This window comes from Danio rerio, chromosome 20, assembly GCF_052040795.2.
Source record: "Danio rerio strain M-AB ecotype USA chromosome 20, GRCz13ab, whole genome shotgun sequence".
In the NCBI taxonomy this organism is placed as follows: Eukaryota; Metazoa; Chordata; class Actinopteri; order Cypriniformes; family Danionidae; genus Danio; species Danio rerio.
In genome coordinates this window covers 50,908,027-50,929,669 of record NC_141040.1, presented here as the reverse complement: position 1 = coordinate 50,929,669, position 21,643 = coordinate 50,908,027, and the positions used below count along the sequence as shown (strand labels likewise).

General features: G+C 34.3%; 1 protein-coding gene across 10 annotated transcripts; it reads right to left on the bottom strand.

The window, feature by feature from the left end:
- Positions 1-2,005: 2,005 nt before the first annotated feature.
- fez2b (fasciculation and elongation protein zeta 2b) lies at positions 2,006-20,613 on the bottom strand. 10 transcript variants are annotated; one of them, XR_015517843.1, is made up of 11 exons: positions 20,357-20,609; positions 18,978-19,086; positions 18,775-18,891; positions 17,110-17,251; positions 15,038-15,303; positions 10,044-10,119; positions 8,782-8,847; positions 8,641-8,668; positions 5,930-6,058; positions 3,720-5,508; positions 2,006-2,708 (listed from the first exon to the last, which is right to left on the bottom strand). XR_015517843.1 is itself a non-coding variant. In XM_087297481.1 (9 exons), exons 1-8 carry the CDS (start codon positions 20,581-20,583, stop codon positions 8,658-8,660), a joined length of 1,014 nt encoding a protein of 337 aa, XP_087153607.1. In that variant the 5' UTR covers positions 20,584-20,609; the 3' UTR covers positions 2,006-6,058; positions 8,641-8,657.
- Positions 20,614-21,643: the final 1,030 nt, after the last annotated feature.

Here is a 21,643-nt window from a genome sequence, read left to right as displayed (position 1 = left end):
TGTGAACCTAACCTGGTCAGGAGCAGGTTTTGTAATGTAATGTGTATTTATATAGCGCATTTATTGTGTATGGCCATACACACAAAGTGCTTCACAATTATAAGGGGGGGTCTCTCCACACCACCACCAGTGTGTAGCATCCGCTTGGATGATGCGACGGCAGCAACAGGACAACGGCACCAGTGAGCTCCCCACACACTAGCTATTGGTGGAGTGGAGAGACAGTGATAGAGCCAATTCAATTGAAGGGGATGATTGGGAGGCCATGATCGTAAGGGCCGATAAGGGGACTTTGGCCAGGACACCGGGGTTACACCCCTGCTCTTTCACGAGAAGTGCCATGGGATTTTTAATGACCACAGAGAGTCAGGACCTCGGTTTAACGTCTCATCCGAAAGACGGCGCCCACTGACAGTATAGTGTCCCCTTCACCTTTACTGGGGCATTAGGACTCACACAGACCACAGGTTGAGCGCCCCCTGCTGGCCTCACTAACACCACTTCCAACAGCAACCTAGTGTTCCCTAGTGGTCTCCCATCCAGGTACTGACCAGGCTCAGCCCTGCTTAGCTTCAGTGAGTAACTGTTCTTGGGCTGCAGGGTGATATGGCTGTGGTTATTTGGTGTTATACTCTAAACTCTGAGTTTCTGTCGGTCGCCTCCCATTTTTTTAAAGATGAAGTGGTATTTCTCGCCTTAGCTCTACTTTTCCACCCACCTATTTTAATGCTCATTTTGGAAATGCGCATAAAAAAAATCTATCGATTGATGGAAACATCATGATGCACATAACTTTTGAAAATGCTCATAAAAAACGTGCATAACTGCGTAGGAGAAACTTTTGTTCGTTAAGAAAGGATGTGCATAAACTGCGATGGAAACACATTTACTGAACAAATTCCAGTATGCGCATTTAAAAAAGGTTTGTTATAAGAGATCATATGCTGATAAAAATGTGTGTGAATGGACAAACCAGCTTCTTCTACCGCAGTAAATTCCGTTTGTTCTGTTGATATTTGGCGCCAGACAATCCGGGATTGATAATTTTGTTCTCTTGAATTTATTGGATGGAAACTATGCTTTATTCGCACATCTTTTATGCGATATTCCAGTTTTGCACATACATTTAATTACTATTTTTAGATGGAAACTTTGTAAATCAACTCAGAGTTAAATTTAAACTCAGAGTTGGTTGAACCTCCTTACTGAAACAGGCCCCTGATGCACGACACTCTATCCCATATCACCACGAGAGAATTCATCAATAGGAGTAAAGGCTGATTTACACTTCAGCGTCAAGTCCAAGCGATGCATAAGCTCTGTAATTGGTTGACTTGGAAGCTGTGATCAGTGTGGGCGGAACCGAGAGCGACGCAAACCCGTTGGAGCGAGTGTTTACAAGTGTGCAGTCCCGTGAAGGAGCTGTTGTTTGTGTTTATCCTATGATTAAAGTTGTTGCACATCCGCCCGTTCCCGCTTCTGAATGAGTGAGTTTTAGCTACTTGTACATTAAGCCAAGCGTTCAGAAAAAACCAAACACCCGCAAAAGAACTCGACACAGAGGAACATAAAAACCTTACTGCCAGCTAGCGTTTCGGAAGTGTTATTGCAGAGCAACACAAAACAGCATTGTGAGGTATAAATGCAGGACTATGCACAAGGCAGGCGCAGTAAGTCACGCCGATCACTCGATGCAGAAGTATAAACCAGCCTTGAAGTGATGCAACTGACGTGGGAAGGTCACGTGACCATGACAAATTGACGGATGCAATAAGTCTAGTTTCCATTCATACTAATCACATTCACACTATATAGAACACATTTTTCTAACGGTCGAGTAGTACATTTAAAGTCAAATGCAGTACCTACTAAGCAGCAGGCAATTTTGGACACAGCCTGCTTGTTTTTTGGATTAATATTAGCTCGCTCAGCTTAAAAATAATTGCAATATTATCCTTTAAAAATATTTTTAACAAATCACCAAGAGACACAAATGCACAGCAGGTTTGATGAACAGAACACTCTTTTATTTGTAAAAACTGCCCTGCTACATACAATGCGTTGCTTATAAAATACTAATCGAAAAGGACCATTAATGTTGCGTTAAAAATAAGGTCAGTTTCAACATACAAAATGTCATGCATTGAAAAAGGCAGCGTTTCATTATTGCTCGTATAAATATATAATCTCTAGTACATGTACCCTGATTTACTGTGCACTGCTAATGTTTCTCAGAATCAGGCCGGACGACACTAACAAGAGTTCAGCGTTTTGTTTTTTACTAAACCGTTCCCTTTTAGATCAGCTGAAAGTGCATGCAGCAACTTTAACTTTCCGAATGCGTTACTGAGGATGCATGTGCAATGCTTTACCCGCATTAACATGCAAATCAGCACGAGACTGACCAATGAACAAATGAAAACATCCAAAATGTCTCCAACAGAACAAACATGTGTGATTTGATCTCCACATATGGAAATTGGTACCTGAATTTAAGAATCTAATTCACTCAAAAATAAAAAGGTAACACTTTACAATAAGGTTACAATAATAGTTTATGCATTTAATAGTTCTGGATTAATTGCGTTTAACCACATCCAAAATCAAAGTGCGTTGACATGGATACTGTATGCATTTATTATGCATGTATAAATACACCGATGCATGCATATATTTGGGGAAACCTTTATAATGTTTGTTTATTAGTGCTGGGCAAAGATTAATCGCATCAAAAATAAAAGTCTGTTTTGACATAATATGTGTGTGTATTATTTATATATTTACTTTGTATATGTGATACACAGACATGCATAAAAACAAGACTATACAATACAATTTTGTTACAAAGATATTAAAATCGTTTTATAATACACACATTCATTAAATGTTAATATATACATTGTATTTTATAGCTAAATATAAAGTAAATAAACATTTGCTCAAATATATGCATGCAAGTCTGTATTTATATATACATAATACTAATATACAGAGCGCACACACACATATTAGGTGGAAACAAACTTGATTTTGGATGCAATTAATCTTTGCCCAGCACTAATATTAGATGTAAAATATATATGTATATGATATAAATTATATATAAATTTAAATATCTATGTAACAAAATGGTTTTATATAATTTTGTCTTTATGTATGTGTGCATATCATATATATATATATATATATATATATATATATATATATATATATATATATATATATATATATATATATATATATATATATATAAAAACACACATATTTATGTCAAAACAAACTTTTATTTTGGATGCTATTAATCTTTACCCAGCTCTAATATTTACTAACAAGAAAATACATTTATTACAGTATTTAATCGTGTTAGTTAACCCTTTAAGGTGCACAACATAACCAAGGTGGTTATGATGCTTGTTAAATGAAAACAAAGTCATTCATTGTTAGTTATTATCAACTCGACTAACTAATGATTTGAATAATGCTTTAGTGAATGTTGATCTATGACACAGGTGTCAAACTCAGTTCCAAAAGGGCCGCAGCTCTGCACAGTTTAGTTCCAACCCTAATTAAACACACCTGATCAAACTAATTGAGTCCTTCAGGCTTGTTTGAAACCTACAGGTAAGTGTGTTGGAGCAGGGTTGGAACTAAACTGTGCAGGGCTTCGGCCCTCCAGGAATAGAGTTTGACACCCCTGATCTATGATAATTAATAAATGCTGTACTATTAGTGTTATTATTATTAGCTCATGTTTTTAAATGCATTAACTAATGAAAGCTTATTGTAAATTATAACAAATATAATGTGGCTTCAAATGTGTATGCCTTTCTTTAATGAAAGTGAATATAAAAACGAACTTGAGAAGATTTATAAGTAACACTTTATAATAACTACACAATATGCATCTTTATTAAGATTTAGCTAATAGTGAATTCATTATCTGTTAAGCATTAACTCTACATTAACTGATGTTAGTAAGCAGTTTATAACTGCAGATACAAATGCTCTATTCTTGACTTATAAGCACATTTAAAATAATAACACTCTGTTACTGATCATTTTTTCATTACTAAATTAAGTGTCACATTATTTACAAATCATTTGTATTTAGGAGTAGTTAGGTTTTTAAGATCATTCAGAATGTGCTAGTAAATGATTAATAAACTATTTCAATCAACATTTTTATATTTGATTGCCCTGGCATATATTAACAGTTAATTTGTATGTTAATAAATGCTTTATTAACTCAACTTCATCCAGTTTTGTGACCTAATCTAAAGTGAGGACTATTCATGCTTTATGAATCCCTTATAAATGACAATTAAAGACTCAGTATCAATTGAACAATAAATCTTTGCAATCTTACCTAAAAAATAAAAGAACTGTAAATATTAAACATTGCTGAATAACAGGAGTGTCAAAATACAACATAAAATTGGATAAAACAACAACTAATATACTTTGATACATTATGATGCACCATTTCAATGTTATTTAGCGATGTTTACACGGCACAGTAATTTTATTTTAGATAAGATTGCAAAGATTTATTTTTAATTGGATGCAGTTTCATTTGTGCATCTTCAAGTGAATATAAATTAATAAAGTCGTTTATTTTATTTTTGTCTTGTTTAGAATATGACTGAGCCTTTATTTGTCATTTATAAGTCTTTATAGTCTTTAGATTAGGTCACAAAACTGGATGAAGTTGAGTTTGTAACGCATTTATTAACATAATTACATTTATTAACAAATAACTGTTAATATATGCCTGAATAATAAGATATATACATGTTGATTTGATTAGTTTATGAATCATTTACTAATGCGTTCTGAATTATCTTTAAAAACCAGCAGCTTCTCTCAAATAACTGGTTTGTAAATGATGCAATACTTAATTTAGTGATGAAAAAACAATTAACAAAGTATGAAAATACAATCATTAAGCACATTATAAATGCTCTTATAAGTCAAGAATACAGCATTCGAATTTGCATTTATAAACTGCTTACTAACATCTGTTATTGTAGCGTTATTGCTCAACAAATGATGAATTAACTATTTGTTAATGCTTAATAAATGATTCATATTGTTTAGTTATTATGAAGTGTTACCGATTTATAATATGGCACACTTCTCTTTGATCATCCCAAGATATTCTTCACCTTTCTACATCAACAGAAACAAGCCATACAGCTTTAAAATGACATGAGAATTAAACATTTATGACTTTTTGTTTGTATTTTTGAGTGAAATAATCCTTTAAATGTGTGCGTCTGCAGGCCTCAACAATATAATCTCATCTTTTACAGTCACACCTACAAAAATATCACTTCAGATGCATTTCAGCAATCATTACCTCCTGTTACAGGACCTCAGCGAGAAGTGTTTATCTCTCCATGAGTGTTTTACCTTTTCGTACCCCAAAACAGAAGTCCAGATCTGACCAATCACGTGCTTCCTCCACTGACATCTCAACTTACTTAGTTAATACTGTCATTCCTAAAGCTGGCCAAACATAAAAACAAACTAATGACTGACAATTCAATTAAATAACATGAACAGACTCTGTTCAGTACCGCTAATCTGCACATTATCATTCAGATATGGTAAACATTTCAACTTGACAGCTACATACATAAAAAAATTGACATTTTCTAATTCTAATACTATTTTTACCTTTGCTGATGGTTTTTAAATCATGGGAAAGGCATCTTAAATCTCATAGCATTAATGGAAAGATCCAAAAATATAAAAGAAATGCTAAACCTAGATCTGGGTTAACAGAATAACTCCTCCATATGTGTTTTGACAGCTGCACAGTAATCATATTAATAATAACAAAGGAAATCTAGACTGAAATGTGAGAATTAAACTAAATGCTAACACTCGATCTCGCGCTCGATAACGTATAGAAAACCAAACATACATTCAGACTGAGAGATAAATGCCATTGCTGGGGTTGATTCTGTGCATTATTAGAAAAGAGCTTCGTCTGGAGAGATAAAGAGGATCTGATGATTTTAGCAGCTCCACAGACTCTATGTGGGACACAACACTGAAAAGACACAGATAAGATTGGATAGATTAGCAATATACTATAATATATTTCAATATTTGTGACCCTAGACCACAAAATCAATCATAAATATCTGTTTTTCCCCCATGACATTAAAGCGGCATTAATAAGCTTTCCTTTGTTGGGTTTGCTAGGATTGGACAATATTTGGCTGAGATATGACTATTTAAATTCCTGAATCTGAATAGTTCAGATAAATACTAATATTTTGGAAATCACCTTTAAAGTTGGCCAAATTCTTAGCAATGCACAACAATAAATTGTATTTTGATAAATTAACTCTGGGAAATGTACAAATTTACAAACATGACCTTCATTTTATTCTAATCAATTTTGGCATAAAAGAAAAAAAATATAATTTGGACCCATGCAATTAATGTATTTTTGGCTATTGTCAAAAACAAGCTCTAGATGACGGTTTTGTGCTCCAGGGTCACATACAGTTGAAGTCAGAATTATTAGCCCCCTTTTTATTTTTTCTCCCAATTTCTGTTTAACAAAGAGATTTTTTTTCAACACATTTTTGAACATAATAGTGTTCATAATAACTAATTTCTAATAACTGATTTATTTTATCTTTGTCATGATGACAGTAAATAATATTTGACTAGATATTTTTCAAGACACTTCTATACCGCTTAAAGTGACATTTAAAGGCTTAACTAGGTTAATTAGGTTAACTAGGCAGGTTAAGGTAATTAGGCAAGTTATTGTATAACGATGGTTTGTTCTGTAGACTATTGGAAAAAAATATATAGCTTAAAAGGGCTAATAATTTTGACCTTAAAATGACTTTTAAAAAATGTTAAATCCTTATTATATATTTAACTTTTCATTTAAGCCAAAATAAAACAAATAAGACTTTCTAAAGAATAAAAAATATTATCAGACATACTGTGAAAATTTCCTCACTCTGTTAAACATCATTTGGAAAATATATAAAAAAGAAAAAAACAGTTCAAAGTCAATTTAAATATGATTAAAAATATATAAAACACTGATCCCTAAATTCTGAACAATTGTGTTAAATTGAGTGTTTTTGTAACTTATTAAATGTGCTAAACAAATATAAAAACGACTTTTTCGTCAATTAATGTTGATTGATGCATTATTAGCTAACAGTGAGCAATGGTTACAATTGTTAATGTTTGCAAGTGTTCGTTGTTAATTTATATTAGATAAAGACTATGGAACTAGATAAAGACTATTAAACTATGGTTAGTGTAACGGTTAATGCAAACTTACAATAAAGTGAAAAAGATACATAATAATTATAATAATAATACAATTTCAGTGCGAGTATATATGTGTGTGTGTGTGTGTGTGTGTGTGTGTGTGTGTGTATGTATATATGTATATGTATATGTATATATATATATATATATATATATATATATATATATATATATATATATACATACATACATACATACATACATACATACATACATACACACACACATATATATATATATATATATATATATATATATATATATATATATATATATATATATATATATATATATATATATACACACACACACACACATACATACATACACATATGTGTGTGTGAGTGTATGTATATGTGTGTTTGTGTGTATGTATATATATGTGGGTTTGTGTGCATGTGTTTGTATATATGTGTGTGTGTGTATGTGTGTGTGTGTGTGTGTGTGTGTGTGTGTGTGTGTGTGTGTGTGTGTGTGTGTGTATGTGTGTATATATATATATATATATATATATATATATATATATATATTATACAATTCAAATACAATATATACAATATTATATTTGTGCTATACATTAGTCAGTACACCCAAATTTATGTTATAGAAAAATATTAAATACATCAAATATTTAAAAAGAGGAAAAATCAAGATAAGAAAAACGTTTTATTTATTTTTTGTAATTTATTTTTTGCAATATTTAGCTTGAATTTAATTGTATTATCTTTCAATTTCTGAATATGTTTGGTGACTAAAATATTATTTTAATAAATATATGCGTTTAATTAATCTGTTTTGTTTAAGTGCATCAAAATACAGTGCCTATATTCACTGAGCAATGGATAAACATATTCATTTTCAAAATGTACTCAATTATGCGGAGCACTGAATAACATATTAATTTAAGTGTAAAAATGTTGGTGATGTGAATACAATAAATAAAACAGAAAATATTGCAGATACACTAATTAAAAATCTAAATAGTTAAAAATCTAAATAATTCATAATAACAAATGATTCATTGTATTTTTGGATGTGCATTACTGTCTTGTCTACTTAGAAGACCGATCATGTTTACTAACACACATCACAGAGGCGACAACACACACTACATACACACAAAGACACACAAACAGACAAAAAAAAAACAACAACTGGATTTAAGGTAGATTTGCATAAATATAGTTTGAAGCCAAAATAAATCGAAGCGTAATATAAATATGACCAAAGGCTCATTTAGAACAGCAAATCATTAGCACAATCTGTACCAATTATGTTGTATTTAGCACAGTAGGGATTGTAATTATCATTATAAAGACAACACACCTCCGTCTCCTGATCTCTCACACCAGTGCTAGATCAGTCAAATGCAGCGAGAACACAAATAAAACACATAAAGACACAGAAGATCAGTGACGTTCAGACTGACAGTCATGCAGATTGATCACTGATTTGGGCTTCTGATACCTTTGAGGATGTAGTCGGTCAGAAGAGCAGGAACTGTGTCACTGTCCTCTCGCATCGCATGAAGAACTGCACAGAAACACACCGCAAATATTCAACTACACCAACATATATACAGTTGAAGTCAGAATTATAAGCCCCCCTTTATTTTTTCCCCAATTTCTGTTTAACGGAGAGCAGATTTTTTTTCAACACATTTCTGAACATAATAGTTAAAAAACTAATTTCTAATGACTGATTTATTTTATCTTTGCCATGATGACAGTAAATAATATTTTACTAGACATTTTTCAAGACACTTATTTACAGCTTAAAGTGACATTTAAAAGCTTAACTAGGTTAATTAGGTTAACTAGGCAGGTTAGGGTAAATAGGCAAGTTATTGTATAATTATGGTTTGTTCTGTAGACTATTGGACAAAATATATAGCTTAAAGGGGCTAATAATATTGACCTTAAGATTGTATTAAGAAAATTAAAAACTGCTTTTATTCTAGCCAAAATAAAACAAATAAGACTTACTCCAGAAGAAAAAATATTATCAGACATAATGTGAAAATCTCCTTGCTCTGTCAAACATCATTTGGGAAATATTTAAAAAAGAAAAAAAAATTCAAATGGTTAAATTTAAATTTTAAGATCGTCTTGACCATGTCTACATGCCTAAATGCATTGAGGTGATGCCATATAATTGGCTGATTAGAAATTTGCGTTACAGGTGTACCTAATAAAGTGGCCGGGGAGTGTGTTTGTATTATATTTGAATCCTTTTGAGGTGTATAAAACTCGAATTGGATTAGTATTATTAGTCCAATCTTCAGCTACGCATGATCCCTCAGAAATCATTCTTAGATACTAATTTGATGTTTACAAAATATTATTGTCAGTGTATAAAACAGAATGAAAATTATTATTTTATGACTTTCAGGATGAATCTAAAGTTCAAAAAGACAGTTTTTATTTGAAACATAAATATTGTAAATGTATTGTTTAATGTAATGTATCACTACTGAATAAACATTCTAAAAATTGCACCAAACCTAAAGGTTTCAGCAGCAGAGCACATTATTTCCAATGGTCCACATTACTAAATAATCATAAAATCTAACCTTACAATCTTAGAATATTTACACTATTTCAAGATACAGATTTAAAAAAACATGTAGAGCTCAAATATCTGATCCTGAAAACAGAGGATGCCTTTGTTGTCAGATTATCTTTCATGTATGTTGTTATTGGTGTGTTAATAAACAGAGTTTGACTCACTCTTGGTCAGGATCTGAAGGTCGTCTACAGACGGCGATCCACTGCTCCTGTCATACGGGATCACCGTCGTCAAATACTGAAACAGTAAGATACAGTCAAACATTTTAATGTCGGATTTTCAGAGATAATTAAATGTATCTTTAACAAAAAATAACAATAAATCATATGCATTTACATATAAAAGACAGATTTTTTTCTGTGATGAGTTTGCAAGTTCTCCCAGTGTTCATGTGGGTTTCCTCCGCGTGCTCGGTTGTAACGTTTCTTTTTCCCTTACTATCAGCTGGAACCAGTCTGGCCATTCTCCTCTGACCTCTGGCATCAACTAGACATTGGCACCCACAAGACTTTTCCGCTCACTTATTATTTTCTCTGTCAGACTATTCTCTGTAAACCCTATGATTGTGCGTGATATCCCAGTAGTTTCTGAAATACTCAGTCCAGCCCGTCTGGCACCAATAAGCATGCCACGTTTTAAGTCACTTAAATCCCCTTTCTTCCTCATTCTGATGCTTGGTTTAACTGCAGCAGATCGTCTTGACCATGTTTACATGCCTAAATGCATTGAGATCCTGCGATGTGATTGGCTGATTTGAAATTTGCGTTAACAAGATGGACAGGTGCACCTAATAAAGTGGCTGGTGAATGCAAATCATACTGATACATAAGATCATTTGTTAAATTACAGGTTTGCGAGATTGACAATTTTTTTTCTTCAGTAAAATATTTATTATTTATTTATTTATTTATTTATTTATTTATTATTTCGCTAAAGATTTTGTGCTGCTCTTGGCTGGTTTATTACACCTTAGTATCTCGCTACAGACTTTACTAACACACAAGTTCAGTGCATGCCTCTTTCAACAAGAGAATTTGCTAACTAATGAGGTTTGCATTCGATTTCAGTGAAGATATCCAAAGACCGTGATCCGTCACCACTGCTTGGACGAGGTTAAGTTTTATTTCCATAGAGGTAAACATGGTTTTAAATTCTGCATAGAGAATATTACATAATATATATACATAATATTTCACTAGGTATTTTTTAAAATACAAGCATTCAGATAAAAGTGCAGTTCAAAGGCTTAATTAGGGTGATTAGGCAAGTCATTGTATAACAGTAGTTTCTTCTGCAGACAATCAAAAATATTTATTGCTTAGGGGGGCTAATAATATTGACCTTAAATTAAATATTTAAACCTGCTTTTATTCTACCTAAAATAAAACAAATAAGCCTAGAAGAAAAAATATTATAGGAAATACTGTTAAAATTCCTTGCTCTGTTAAACATAATTTGGGAAATATTTATATAAAAAAAAAAATTCTCAGGAGCACTAATAATTTTGACTTTAACTGATAATCGTTTTAAATAATCGTGATTACAATTATGACCAAAATAATCGTGATTATGATTTTTCCCAAAATCGAGCAGCCCTACTATTATATATGTATTTTTAAGTACCATATATATATATATATATATATATATATATCAAAACATATGCTTAAAATTCCAACATAATAGTAAAAATAATTAAAATAAATAACTTTAAATAATTATTTAAATTTTGCTCACTCACACAATGTGCTTGTCAACGTGTCGTAAAGGCAAAATCAAAACAAAATCGGCAGAGAGACGTAAATGCAGTGATTCTTCAGAGGCGAAGAAAAAGATTAAACAGTATGGCAAAGCCTACCTAAATTTAGTTTTATTGAAAGCCAAGACAAGTTAAAACTGATTAATTTATATTTTCTATACATATTATATATTAATATTACACAAACACACACATACAGTATATATACTGGGGGGGGGGGGGGCTCCAATGTTTGTATATGCTCATGGGGGGGGGCCCTAAGAAAAAGGTTGGGAACCACTGGGTTAGTCAATGCAAGCATGCTAATCTCACCATGAGGTGGAGGTACATCATCTTTAGTGGCATCTTTCCTCGCTTGTTTGCCAGATTTAGATGTCATTTTCTGCTTCTTAAGATGCCAAGTATGTTTAACTACTTCATTAGAATGAATTCGACTGGTGGAGGATTATTAGTTCACAAAAAAGTATATATATATATATATATATATATATATATATATATATATATATATATATATATATATATATATATATATATATATATATATATATATATATATATATATATATATATATATATATATATATTATTGGGACGACCAAAACCGGAAGTTCTCACATGAAAATATACTATAGTACTTTATAGTAAATACTAGGGATGCTCCAATCAGGATTTTTGCAGCTGATGTCAAGTTTCAATTTCTTTTCAAGGGGATCGGCCGATACAGAGTACCGATTCTGATGCATCAAGTTTTATATAACTTTGCTATTGCATGAAGCAAATTTTCTCTCCTTAATTAAGAATGTCAAATATATCCCTTAAACATGTCTCCTATAACTATTTAGTGTGGACATGTGATGGTTGAAGCAGCTTTACAGAAAATTATAGACACAGATCATTTTTTGGGAAACATGATGGAAGAAGAATTCAGCATCTCAATGAAGAAAAGATTTGGAGAGTATATTTGATGTAAAAGAAGCTAATCTGCACACCAATAAATCCTTTACTTTTTCTTTCAGAAAAGAAGATTGCAACAAGTTTATTACAACAAGTTTTAATATTAAATATATTAAAGTAAAAAAATATATATATTTTTTTTTTTATTTGCCCAATATTTAGAACCAGGTTTTAGTGAACTTGCAATAGTCAAAAACACAGAACTTTCAGTTCTTATATATAAAAATGCCTAAATACAACTGACCCTTCGCTAAGCCACACACGAAAACTGCCACACACTAATCGTGCTCAGCAACCGTTGCTACGCGCAGGAGGTCTGTCAAGCTTTCAAGCAAGGGAAACAAGCTAAAGCGTTGTGGGCTGTGCAAATCTGATACGCGGCATCCAAAAAGTTTGGACAGGGAGGTGAATTTTTTTTCCCTTTCCAAAACCTAAAACCCAAGGGGAGAGATGCCAGCGTGAATCAAGCTGTATGGGGCACTAAAGAAGCAGAGTTAAGTTGGTTTTGTTTTCAATATTTTTGACAAATTCAGAGATAGATGGCAATAACACACACCTCTTACTGTAAATTGTGTTTCTTACAAAAATACAAAGCAGGTTATGTTTCACAGCTGTCTTTGTCTTTTTTCACTCTTTATTATGAGCACTGCTCCGTTTAAGCCCTCGTAATAGTAGTCATACAAATAGCAGACATATTTCCATCTGTTTCAAGCCACGAATATATGAAATTACATATCAAAAGAACAGAACCGAAATGTGATGACAATCTGAGCACTTGTGATCAATATACTTCACTCGCAGCTGTTTTTCAGTAATTTATAACCCTCATGCCAATGTCAGAGCTACAATTCACTGATGTTTTTATTTGTCTTTTAGAGATGTAGTCATTGGCGATGACGTTATAGCGGGTTAGTGTCTGCTTTTATATTTAGTGTCGGATTATTTGCTGGTAGGAAAAATCTATTTGTTCACTTCTGCTATTTATCAAGTCAAAGTCAAAGTCAGCTTTATTGTCAATTCAGCCACATGTACAAGACATATAGAGAATCGAAATTGCGTTACTCTCAGACCCAAGGTGCTGAACATTAATATAAAATATATATATAAAAAATAGAGTTTAAGAGTAAGAGTTTATACTTTGATTTGCATTTTAATTTATTTATTTTTTCCACTGAACTGCAAATTAGAATAGAAACGGTATGAAAAGCACACATACATACTGACAGTTAAAGGTACATTGTTATGAGTCAATGGTGCTAATATTTGTCACAAATCCATCAATTTCCCCTTTCTGGCTGCTCTTTCTGTGCATGAATAATGTAGCAGCACTGTCAATCCGTGTTTCCTTGTCAGTTACATTTACATTTAGTAATTTAGCAGATGCTTTTAAACAAAGCGACTTACAAATGAGGACAAGGAAGCAATTTACACAACTATAAAAGCAACAACGAATAACAACAATGGTTAGTAATGCTATATTGCACAACAATAAGTCTTATCAGGCTTTTTGGCAAAAAATAAAGATTTAGACGTTTTAATTAGTTATTATTAGATTATTTTTAATTTCACCTTTCCTGCTGTGCATGAACTAAGCTGCTGAATGGTTAGCGTATGACGCGGCTAGGCTAAGCTAGCTTCAATTTTGATTCAGTTATTTTCTAATCGTTGCGTATTCTGTCGTGAATAAGCATACTGCAGTCCTTTTTGACTGGCCTTCTCAGATATCTCACCTGTTCACCGAAAATGACTTATTATATCCCTGGCATTGTCTGACACCGGCGCATACACACTGAAAAAGACGTGCCAGGCATGAAAGCTTAACAGGCGTAGCAACAGCAACTAAGGAGGGCGGGGCTTAGCGTAAGGTCAATTGAATTTGCAAGGTCATTCAAATATTTTGTTCATCTCTAACTATTGGTAGCAGCAGAATGATTGAAGCTCCTGACAGCTGTTGTGTTGAGAGTGCAGAGATCGCTCAAGCCTGCACACATCATTTTCTTCTTCACCTGTTGTAACGCTGCTGCGCACATGCGACTTGCTCTGTGTGTAAACCCGTAACAAACTCTTGCAATCTGTTTATGAGATCAGCTTGATTGAGTACCGATCAAGTCATGAAATGTGATTATCGGCCAATTCCGATTGATGGAAGCATCCCTAGTATGTACTAAAGTGTTTTTTAACCATACTGACACTGACACCTCCAATAGAGATCGAGATGTTGAACAATCGACTAAAGTGTTGAAGTCGATATATTGATTATTGTGATAGGCCTAATTACAAGCGATGAAAATCACACATCCCTGGCTAAACCAACAGACGAGGTGTTGTGCAGAGCTTTGCCAATGCTCCATTCCAAGAAAAATGCACTGAGATTTCTGTGCATGCCAATGTTGTGTGGGTTTTTGCTAATGAGCGTTTAGTGGTAATTATCATGCTTACGGTTCCTGGCACGTGTGAGCGGTCAGATCTCTGTACGCCGCCGGTGCTCTTGATCTTCCTCTTTTTCTTCAGCAGCTCTCGATGCTCTTTCTGACGGTTCTGCACGTGGATGAGCGCCGAGATGAACGTGTTCTTCACCTCCTTCTCGTAGTCCAGCTCTTCTCGCACCGCCAGCTGATCGATGAGCTCCTCGGAGAAACCGCGAATCTGCCGCTCCACCTCCTCCAGGCGCTCCAGCAGCTCCGACACACACAGACCACGCAGACCTGACACACGCATAAGAGGGAATGTAATATTTAATATAACATTCAATAAAAAGTCTAAGGATAATGGTATGTTCACACCAGACGCAGATGAAGCATCAAGCGCAAGTTATTTACATGTCAAGTCAATGCATAGACGTGATCAGACAGCCTGCGGGGCTGTTCGTGCAAATGAGACGGCGATTCAATGACGCGATTCAACCGAATGACTGACTGAATGAGCGTCTGGGGTGTTTGGGACTGGCTCAGTTGGAAGTAACGCTGAAACTGTCCATCAACCAGGCGCAGCTTCTGAAGGATGTGATGGACCCAGACACGGCGCAGTACGAATCTACACCATTTTTCAGCCTTCCTAAAGCACATAAAGCACAACTACTCTCTCAATGAAACCCATGTTAGCCATTTAGCAAAGAAACTGAAGTCAGTAGGCAGACAGATGCCCCTCACATGATGTAAATCTGTGAAGTGTTGAGGCGTGAAAGCAAGCAAAATGTTCACGAGTCTCTTCACGCAATCTACTTACGCAAGTCGCGTCTGGTGTGAACACCCTAGAAGACTTTTCTGTTTGGGTAGTTTTAAATTCTGCGTGAACTGAAAGTCGCTGATACTTTTATTTTAAGTTGATGAACTTCCAGCTGAAACAGAATAGTTAGTAGAGGCTGGGGCTTTCTAGGTGAACATCATTTCCTCGTAGCAAACGAACCGTTCAAAAGGGGCATGGTTAAGAATATTGTAGCTAAAACCATAAATGTGACATCATCAGAGAAAGACCGGCACTCTAAACGCAGAGTCAAAAGATCAGACTTTATTATTGGATAATCAAGCCAAAACATCATATTCAGTGGTTTAACTTGCAGGGCTTAATTATTCACCAAAACAATAACAATGTGCGCTAGTAAAATAAACATTGTAAAAATAAAAATAGGCAATCGGTTTAGGCATAGCCGAGTTTTATACATGGCAAAAGCATGAAAAACTTATTTTATCTATGATAAACAGAGCTGTGGTGAAAAATCTTGAATCCATTCAGAGCAACCATTTAAAACTCTAAAGCTTATCTCAATTTCTACAGAGCAGTTATTTCGCAACACACTCATTTCAACACTATTTTTTTTTTTATTAGTCACATTTTGGAGAATTTATAGTTAAATTAACTACAATAAACTTGAGGACTTAATAATTGCATGACAGTCCCAAAAAATAATTTTAGGGCGCACTCACACTATGCTATCCGAACCGTGCCCAGGCCGGTTGCCCAAACCATTTGAGAAGTAAGAGTACTCTGAATCAACCTCAGGCATGGCTCACTTGGCCGGCCCTGGCCCGGTTGGAAGAAGTGTGCCAGAGTGCGCTTCACTTGGGCTTTGGCGCAGTACACTTAGTGTGAGTCCAAGCGTCTGAGCCCGAAACATGACTTTTATGGGACTGTTTCATATGGATTTATTAATCATTCTAACTGTTCAATGAACACAAACTGTCATCGTTTATTAAAGACGCAAACCCCTCACTGCACGACAGCTGCACCTTCCGCAAACCTCCTAATTCCTGCAGCACAAGGACTTTATGATTGTTGACTTTTGTCAGCTAGTGTAGTTTTAAATGTTTTTTAGATTACTTATAAAATGTCTTCACACCAGGAAAACAGCTTTTATCCCTGGTAAGTGTATAAATTGAATAGCTTTTTAGCAGCAAAATAACTGAATAATTTCATTAATTGCATTATTTTTAATAATTAATTGCATTTTTAGCATTTCCAAATATGCTTTTATTTGCTTTCCAGAGATTTCCAAACACACATGCAGCACTTACGCTCTTCGAAGCTGCTGGAGGATGTGGAGTGTGCGAGCGTGTGTAACTCGTGTGACATCATGGAGAGGTCAAACTGAGACGAACCCTCATTCTCCTCATCATCTGGAGACTCCTGCATGATCTCTTCAATCTCCTCTATGACCTGCAGTACACACACACAGTGTATTTACAGATCAGAATACTATTGTGAACTGTGCAGCAATCCAGGGGTCGGTCTTTCATAGGTGGATTACCAAGCTAAGTGGATTTGATTATTGATGATCTGACATGGGGTAGCACAGTGACTCAGTAATTAGCACTGTTGCCTCACAGCAAGACGGTTGGTTTAAATCCCGGCTGGGTCAGTTGGCATTTCTGTGTGGAGTTTGCATGTTCTCCCGTGTTTGTGTGGGTTTCTTCCGGGTGCTCCGGTTTCCCAGTCCAAATACATGCGTTAAAGGTAAATTGGTTAAACTAAATTGGCCATAGTGTATGACTGTGTGTGAATGAGTGTGTATGGGTGTTTCCCAGTACTGGGTTGCAGGTGGAAGGGCATCTGTTGTGTATAACATTCATTCATTCATTTTCTTGTCGGCTTAGTCCCTTTATTAATCTGGGGTCGCCACAGCGGAATGAACCGCCAACATATCCAGCAAGTTTTTATGCAGTGGATGCCCTTCCAGCCGCAACCCATCTCTGGGAAACATTCACACACACTCATACACTACGGACAATTTAGCCTACCCAATTCACCTGTACCGCATGTCTTTGGACTGTGGGGGAAACCGGAGCACCCGGAGGAAACCCACGCGAACGCAGTGAGAACATACAAACTTCACACAGAAACGCCAACTGAGCCGAGGCTCGAACCAGCGACCTTCTTGCTGCGAGGCGAACGTGCTACCCACTGCGCCACCTGTGTAAAACATATGCTGGAGTACTTGGTGGTTCATTCCACTGTGACGACCCCTGATAATTAAGGGACTAAGCTGAAAGAAAATGAATGAATTAATGATTTGACATGATCCAGAGTTGTTTTGTTGCCATAGCACAAGGTCTGCAAGCGTAAACCTGCCTGAGAGCTTATTTCATACAAACATGATTTGATTGTGATTTCAAGTGAAAGTGATAATGAAAGTACGACCAACTGCTGATATTTTCTTACAGGAGTACTGTATTGGAAAAATTGGCAAACAAGTGTATTTAAAAAAATTATAATAATTAAATGCACACACACACAAAAAAATATTATGTAGTCTACACTCTGAAATAATTGTATACACACGCAGTGATACCTTTTTAAGGGTTCCAAAGTGGCATGACACAGCCCCGAAAGAGTGATTGAAAATGAATGAATGATTGAATGAATAAATAAAAAAGGACTTCATAGGGTATTTTAACTTGTTCCGCAGTAAAGAGTGGAAAAATTAAAGCTGAATTAGCTTGTTTTCATCTGATTTCATAACACCCCATATATACTAATTCTGGAGAAACGAGAGAAAAATAGAGCAAAAATTTGATGAAATAAAACGATTTCACAGGGCCCTTACTACCCATATGAAAAAAATTTATATGATAAAAAAAACGTAAAGAGTGGTAAAGAGTGAAAGAAACAGAATGTCATAAATAAATAAATAAATAAATAAATTTTTTAAAAATTAAATAATTTCAAAGAGCCCTATATACCTGCTCAGCAGTAAACAGCGGCTCCTCGTTTACACAGGAGATGATGATGGTGTGCATGTCCATCTGATCTCTGAGTTCCTCGTCATCAGACAGGTCGAGATTATTGACCTCCAGCCTCTGAAAACACAAACACACACAGTTGGGCTCAGTCCGACTGGTGGAAAAGATCACACATGTAAAAACAAACACGGAACAGATCTGACCTCCTGAGGTCGGAGGTTAAGTGTGGGCAGGTGAAGTGAACGAGTGTGAGAGGTCTTCCAGTCCACCGGCATCACATTTCCGTAGTTCTCCGTCAGAGCGTTCCATATGCTGTCAAACATTACACAAGAAAATAGCATAACCAATCATCCAAACACTTGGTCATATTTTAGAAGACTTAACTAGATTTTAGACCTTGATTCATAAAGATGCATGTAATCTAGTTGTTGATAGAAAGGAAATAACAACCCACTTTCTTTTTGAACATTCATGCAGGTTATTGCTTCATAAACTGAAGACGGTGTCATTTCAACACATCCTTTCATCTGTTTTTCTAGAAAAAAGCACTACACATTTATAAACTATATTAAACTTTAACTTTTAAGGATAAAGAGGTGCATTTTGAAAAGCTCAGAAACTATTTCTCAAACAATTCTTTAACGAAATAAACATATATTCTAGTAATTATGCCAAAGTTTTAAAAGTGTAAAACTCAAGTGATTGCTTTTAACTTCTATAATACAACATTAAAAACATCTTTGATATTTGCTTTATGACTGTTACTGTAATGATCACTTCACAACAATGGTTAAACAATGGTTTTACAAAGAATGTAGATAACAAATGTTAAAAACATAATTCTGTTTTTTTTTTTAATATATGCACTTTTAAACACTTTATTTATTTTGAAAATAATATTTCAATAAAGTTATTTAAATTAGATTAATTAATAATTTGAGTTTAAATACTTGTAATGTAAAAAATGTTTCGTTTTAATTTAATCAAATTACCAAATTAATATATCATTTATTTCATTTTGACACTTTCTACAGTAAACTGCTCCAAATATGCTTTATTAAAGTCTCCTGTCTAAAATCCATCATAAGGTATCACGTCTAAAATACAGTTTTAATGTCAAATATTTCGTTTTGTATGTGGTTCTCTGACACTAATATTACCATGTTACACAATGTAATTCCAGCTAAACCTACAACTCACTTTAAAGTAAAAACAGTAATTATAACGATAATTATTCAAATTATTTTACCTATTAAATTGTATTTTAATAACATCTACCCCTAACATTACCCTAACAGTATTGTAAAATATAATTATTGTTGTACAGTGTCATAAAAACCGCAGCTGTATAACTTTCAGACTTACTAACGTAAACCGTGGTAAAAGTGAAAAAACAAACAAACAAAAACATGGTAAGGTACTTTGTAGCAAGTGTAAACAAACCATCACAGAAGATAACGTTAAGCCTGAAAGCGAACTACTCATACCATCACATCATTGAGTGAACTAGCTAACATGTATATGTTGTGGTCTCTGTGTATTTTGTGTTATAATCATATTTTAGTGTGTTTTGGTCACTCACTCGTCGTCGCGCAGAAGCTCACTCTCGCTCACGGCGGTCACAGAGTCGTTCGTGCACGCGCTGCAGGAGTATGGGAAGCTCGCGCTCAGTGTCTCGTCTAAGGATGCGAAACTTTGTATCCGGGGTGAATTTTCCGGTGTTGCCGTCCAACTGGTGTGTGAATCTGCCGCTTTGAATTCGTTAAAATCCTCCCAGTCTTCATCAAACTGAGCGACCGGGGCCGCCATGACTGTGGCGGACGACGGGACACCGAGCACGCGCACGCGCGCTCTAGCGCTAAAAGATGAAGTGGGCGGGGCGACGCTGCCACGCAAACAGGCGTGCAAGACGCTTTGGTCTGCGTTATTACGCAAAACAAAATATAATTTTAGCATAAAATTTCTATTGTGACATAATTCTTTTTTTCTCATGATAAACACAAGATAGACAGGCCCTTAGCCACTGACAAAGTCCAGAATTTAACCCCTATATGATCTCACTTATCCCATTTTGACGGCTATGCCATCATACATTATGAAAATTATAGAGTGAAAAAAGCTTTAAGACAATTTTTATCTTTATTATAATTTTAATTAAGTGGCCAAATTCTGAAGTTGAATGAGCTGGCCAGTTTTCATTTGCCCATTGGCTTCAGTTTTTTTTAAAACAAGTTTTAGCAGATTCCTATATGTTTAAATGATATATGATAATAGATTTGCGTTTAAAAATAAGCATTTTTAAATAAGTTTGTAAATAAATAGTTCGATATAAAATAGTATGGTGAGCACTTTGACAAAATTGTAGGAAATATTTTTAGTGCATCAAAAAATCATGGTTATGGTCATCATCCGACAAGCAGATCCAGCAAAGATTAGCTCTTAAAATATCACTAAAATGCACAATTCAATAGAAAATAAGGCGAATAACTGCAAAAAAGGTCAAATTTATCAGAAAAAACAACCATCCCTTTTAATATTCTGGCTACAGGCCTGATAGACTATACAGGAATTTAAATGATTTTGATGGGTAAATATTATTTTCACAAATGTAGATCTTCCTCATCTTTACAGATTTTTCTTTTTGTTATTTAAATGAATAACTACATTACAAAATGTTTACAATAGAAAGGGTAAAAACTTGTAAGTGTTACATTATACACTCAAAAAAATTAATTATGGCTTTAGTTGGACCAAAGAATGTAACTATGTTTAAATTAAACAATTCGCTTATGTGGTGTGTTGGAAAAAAATAGAAAAAGTAAGTTTTCACATTTAAACAGCTCGCTTATGTAACATGAATGAAAGGGAG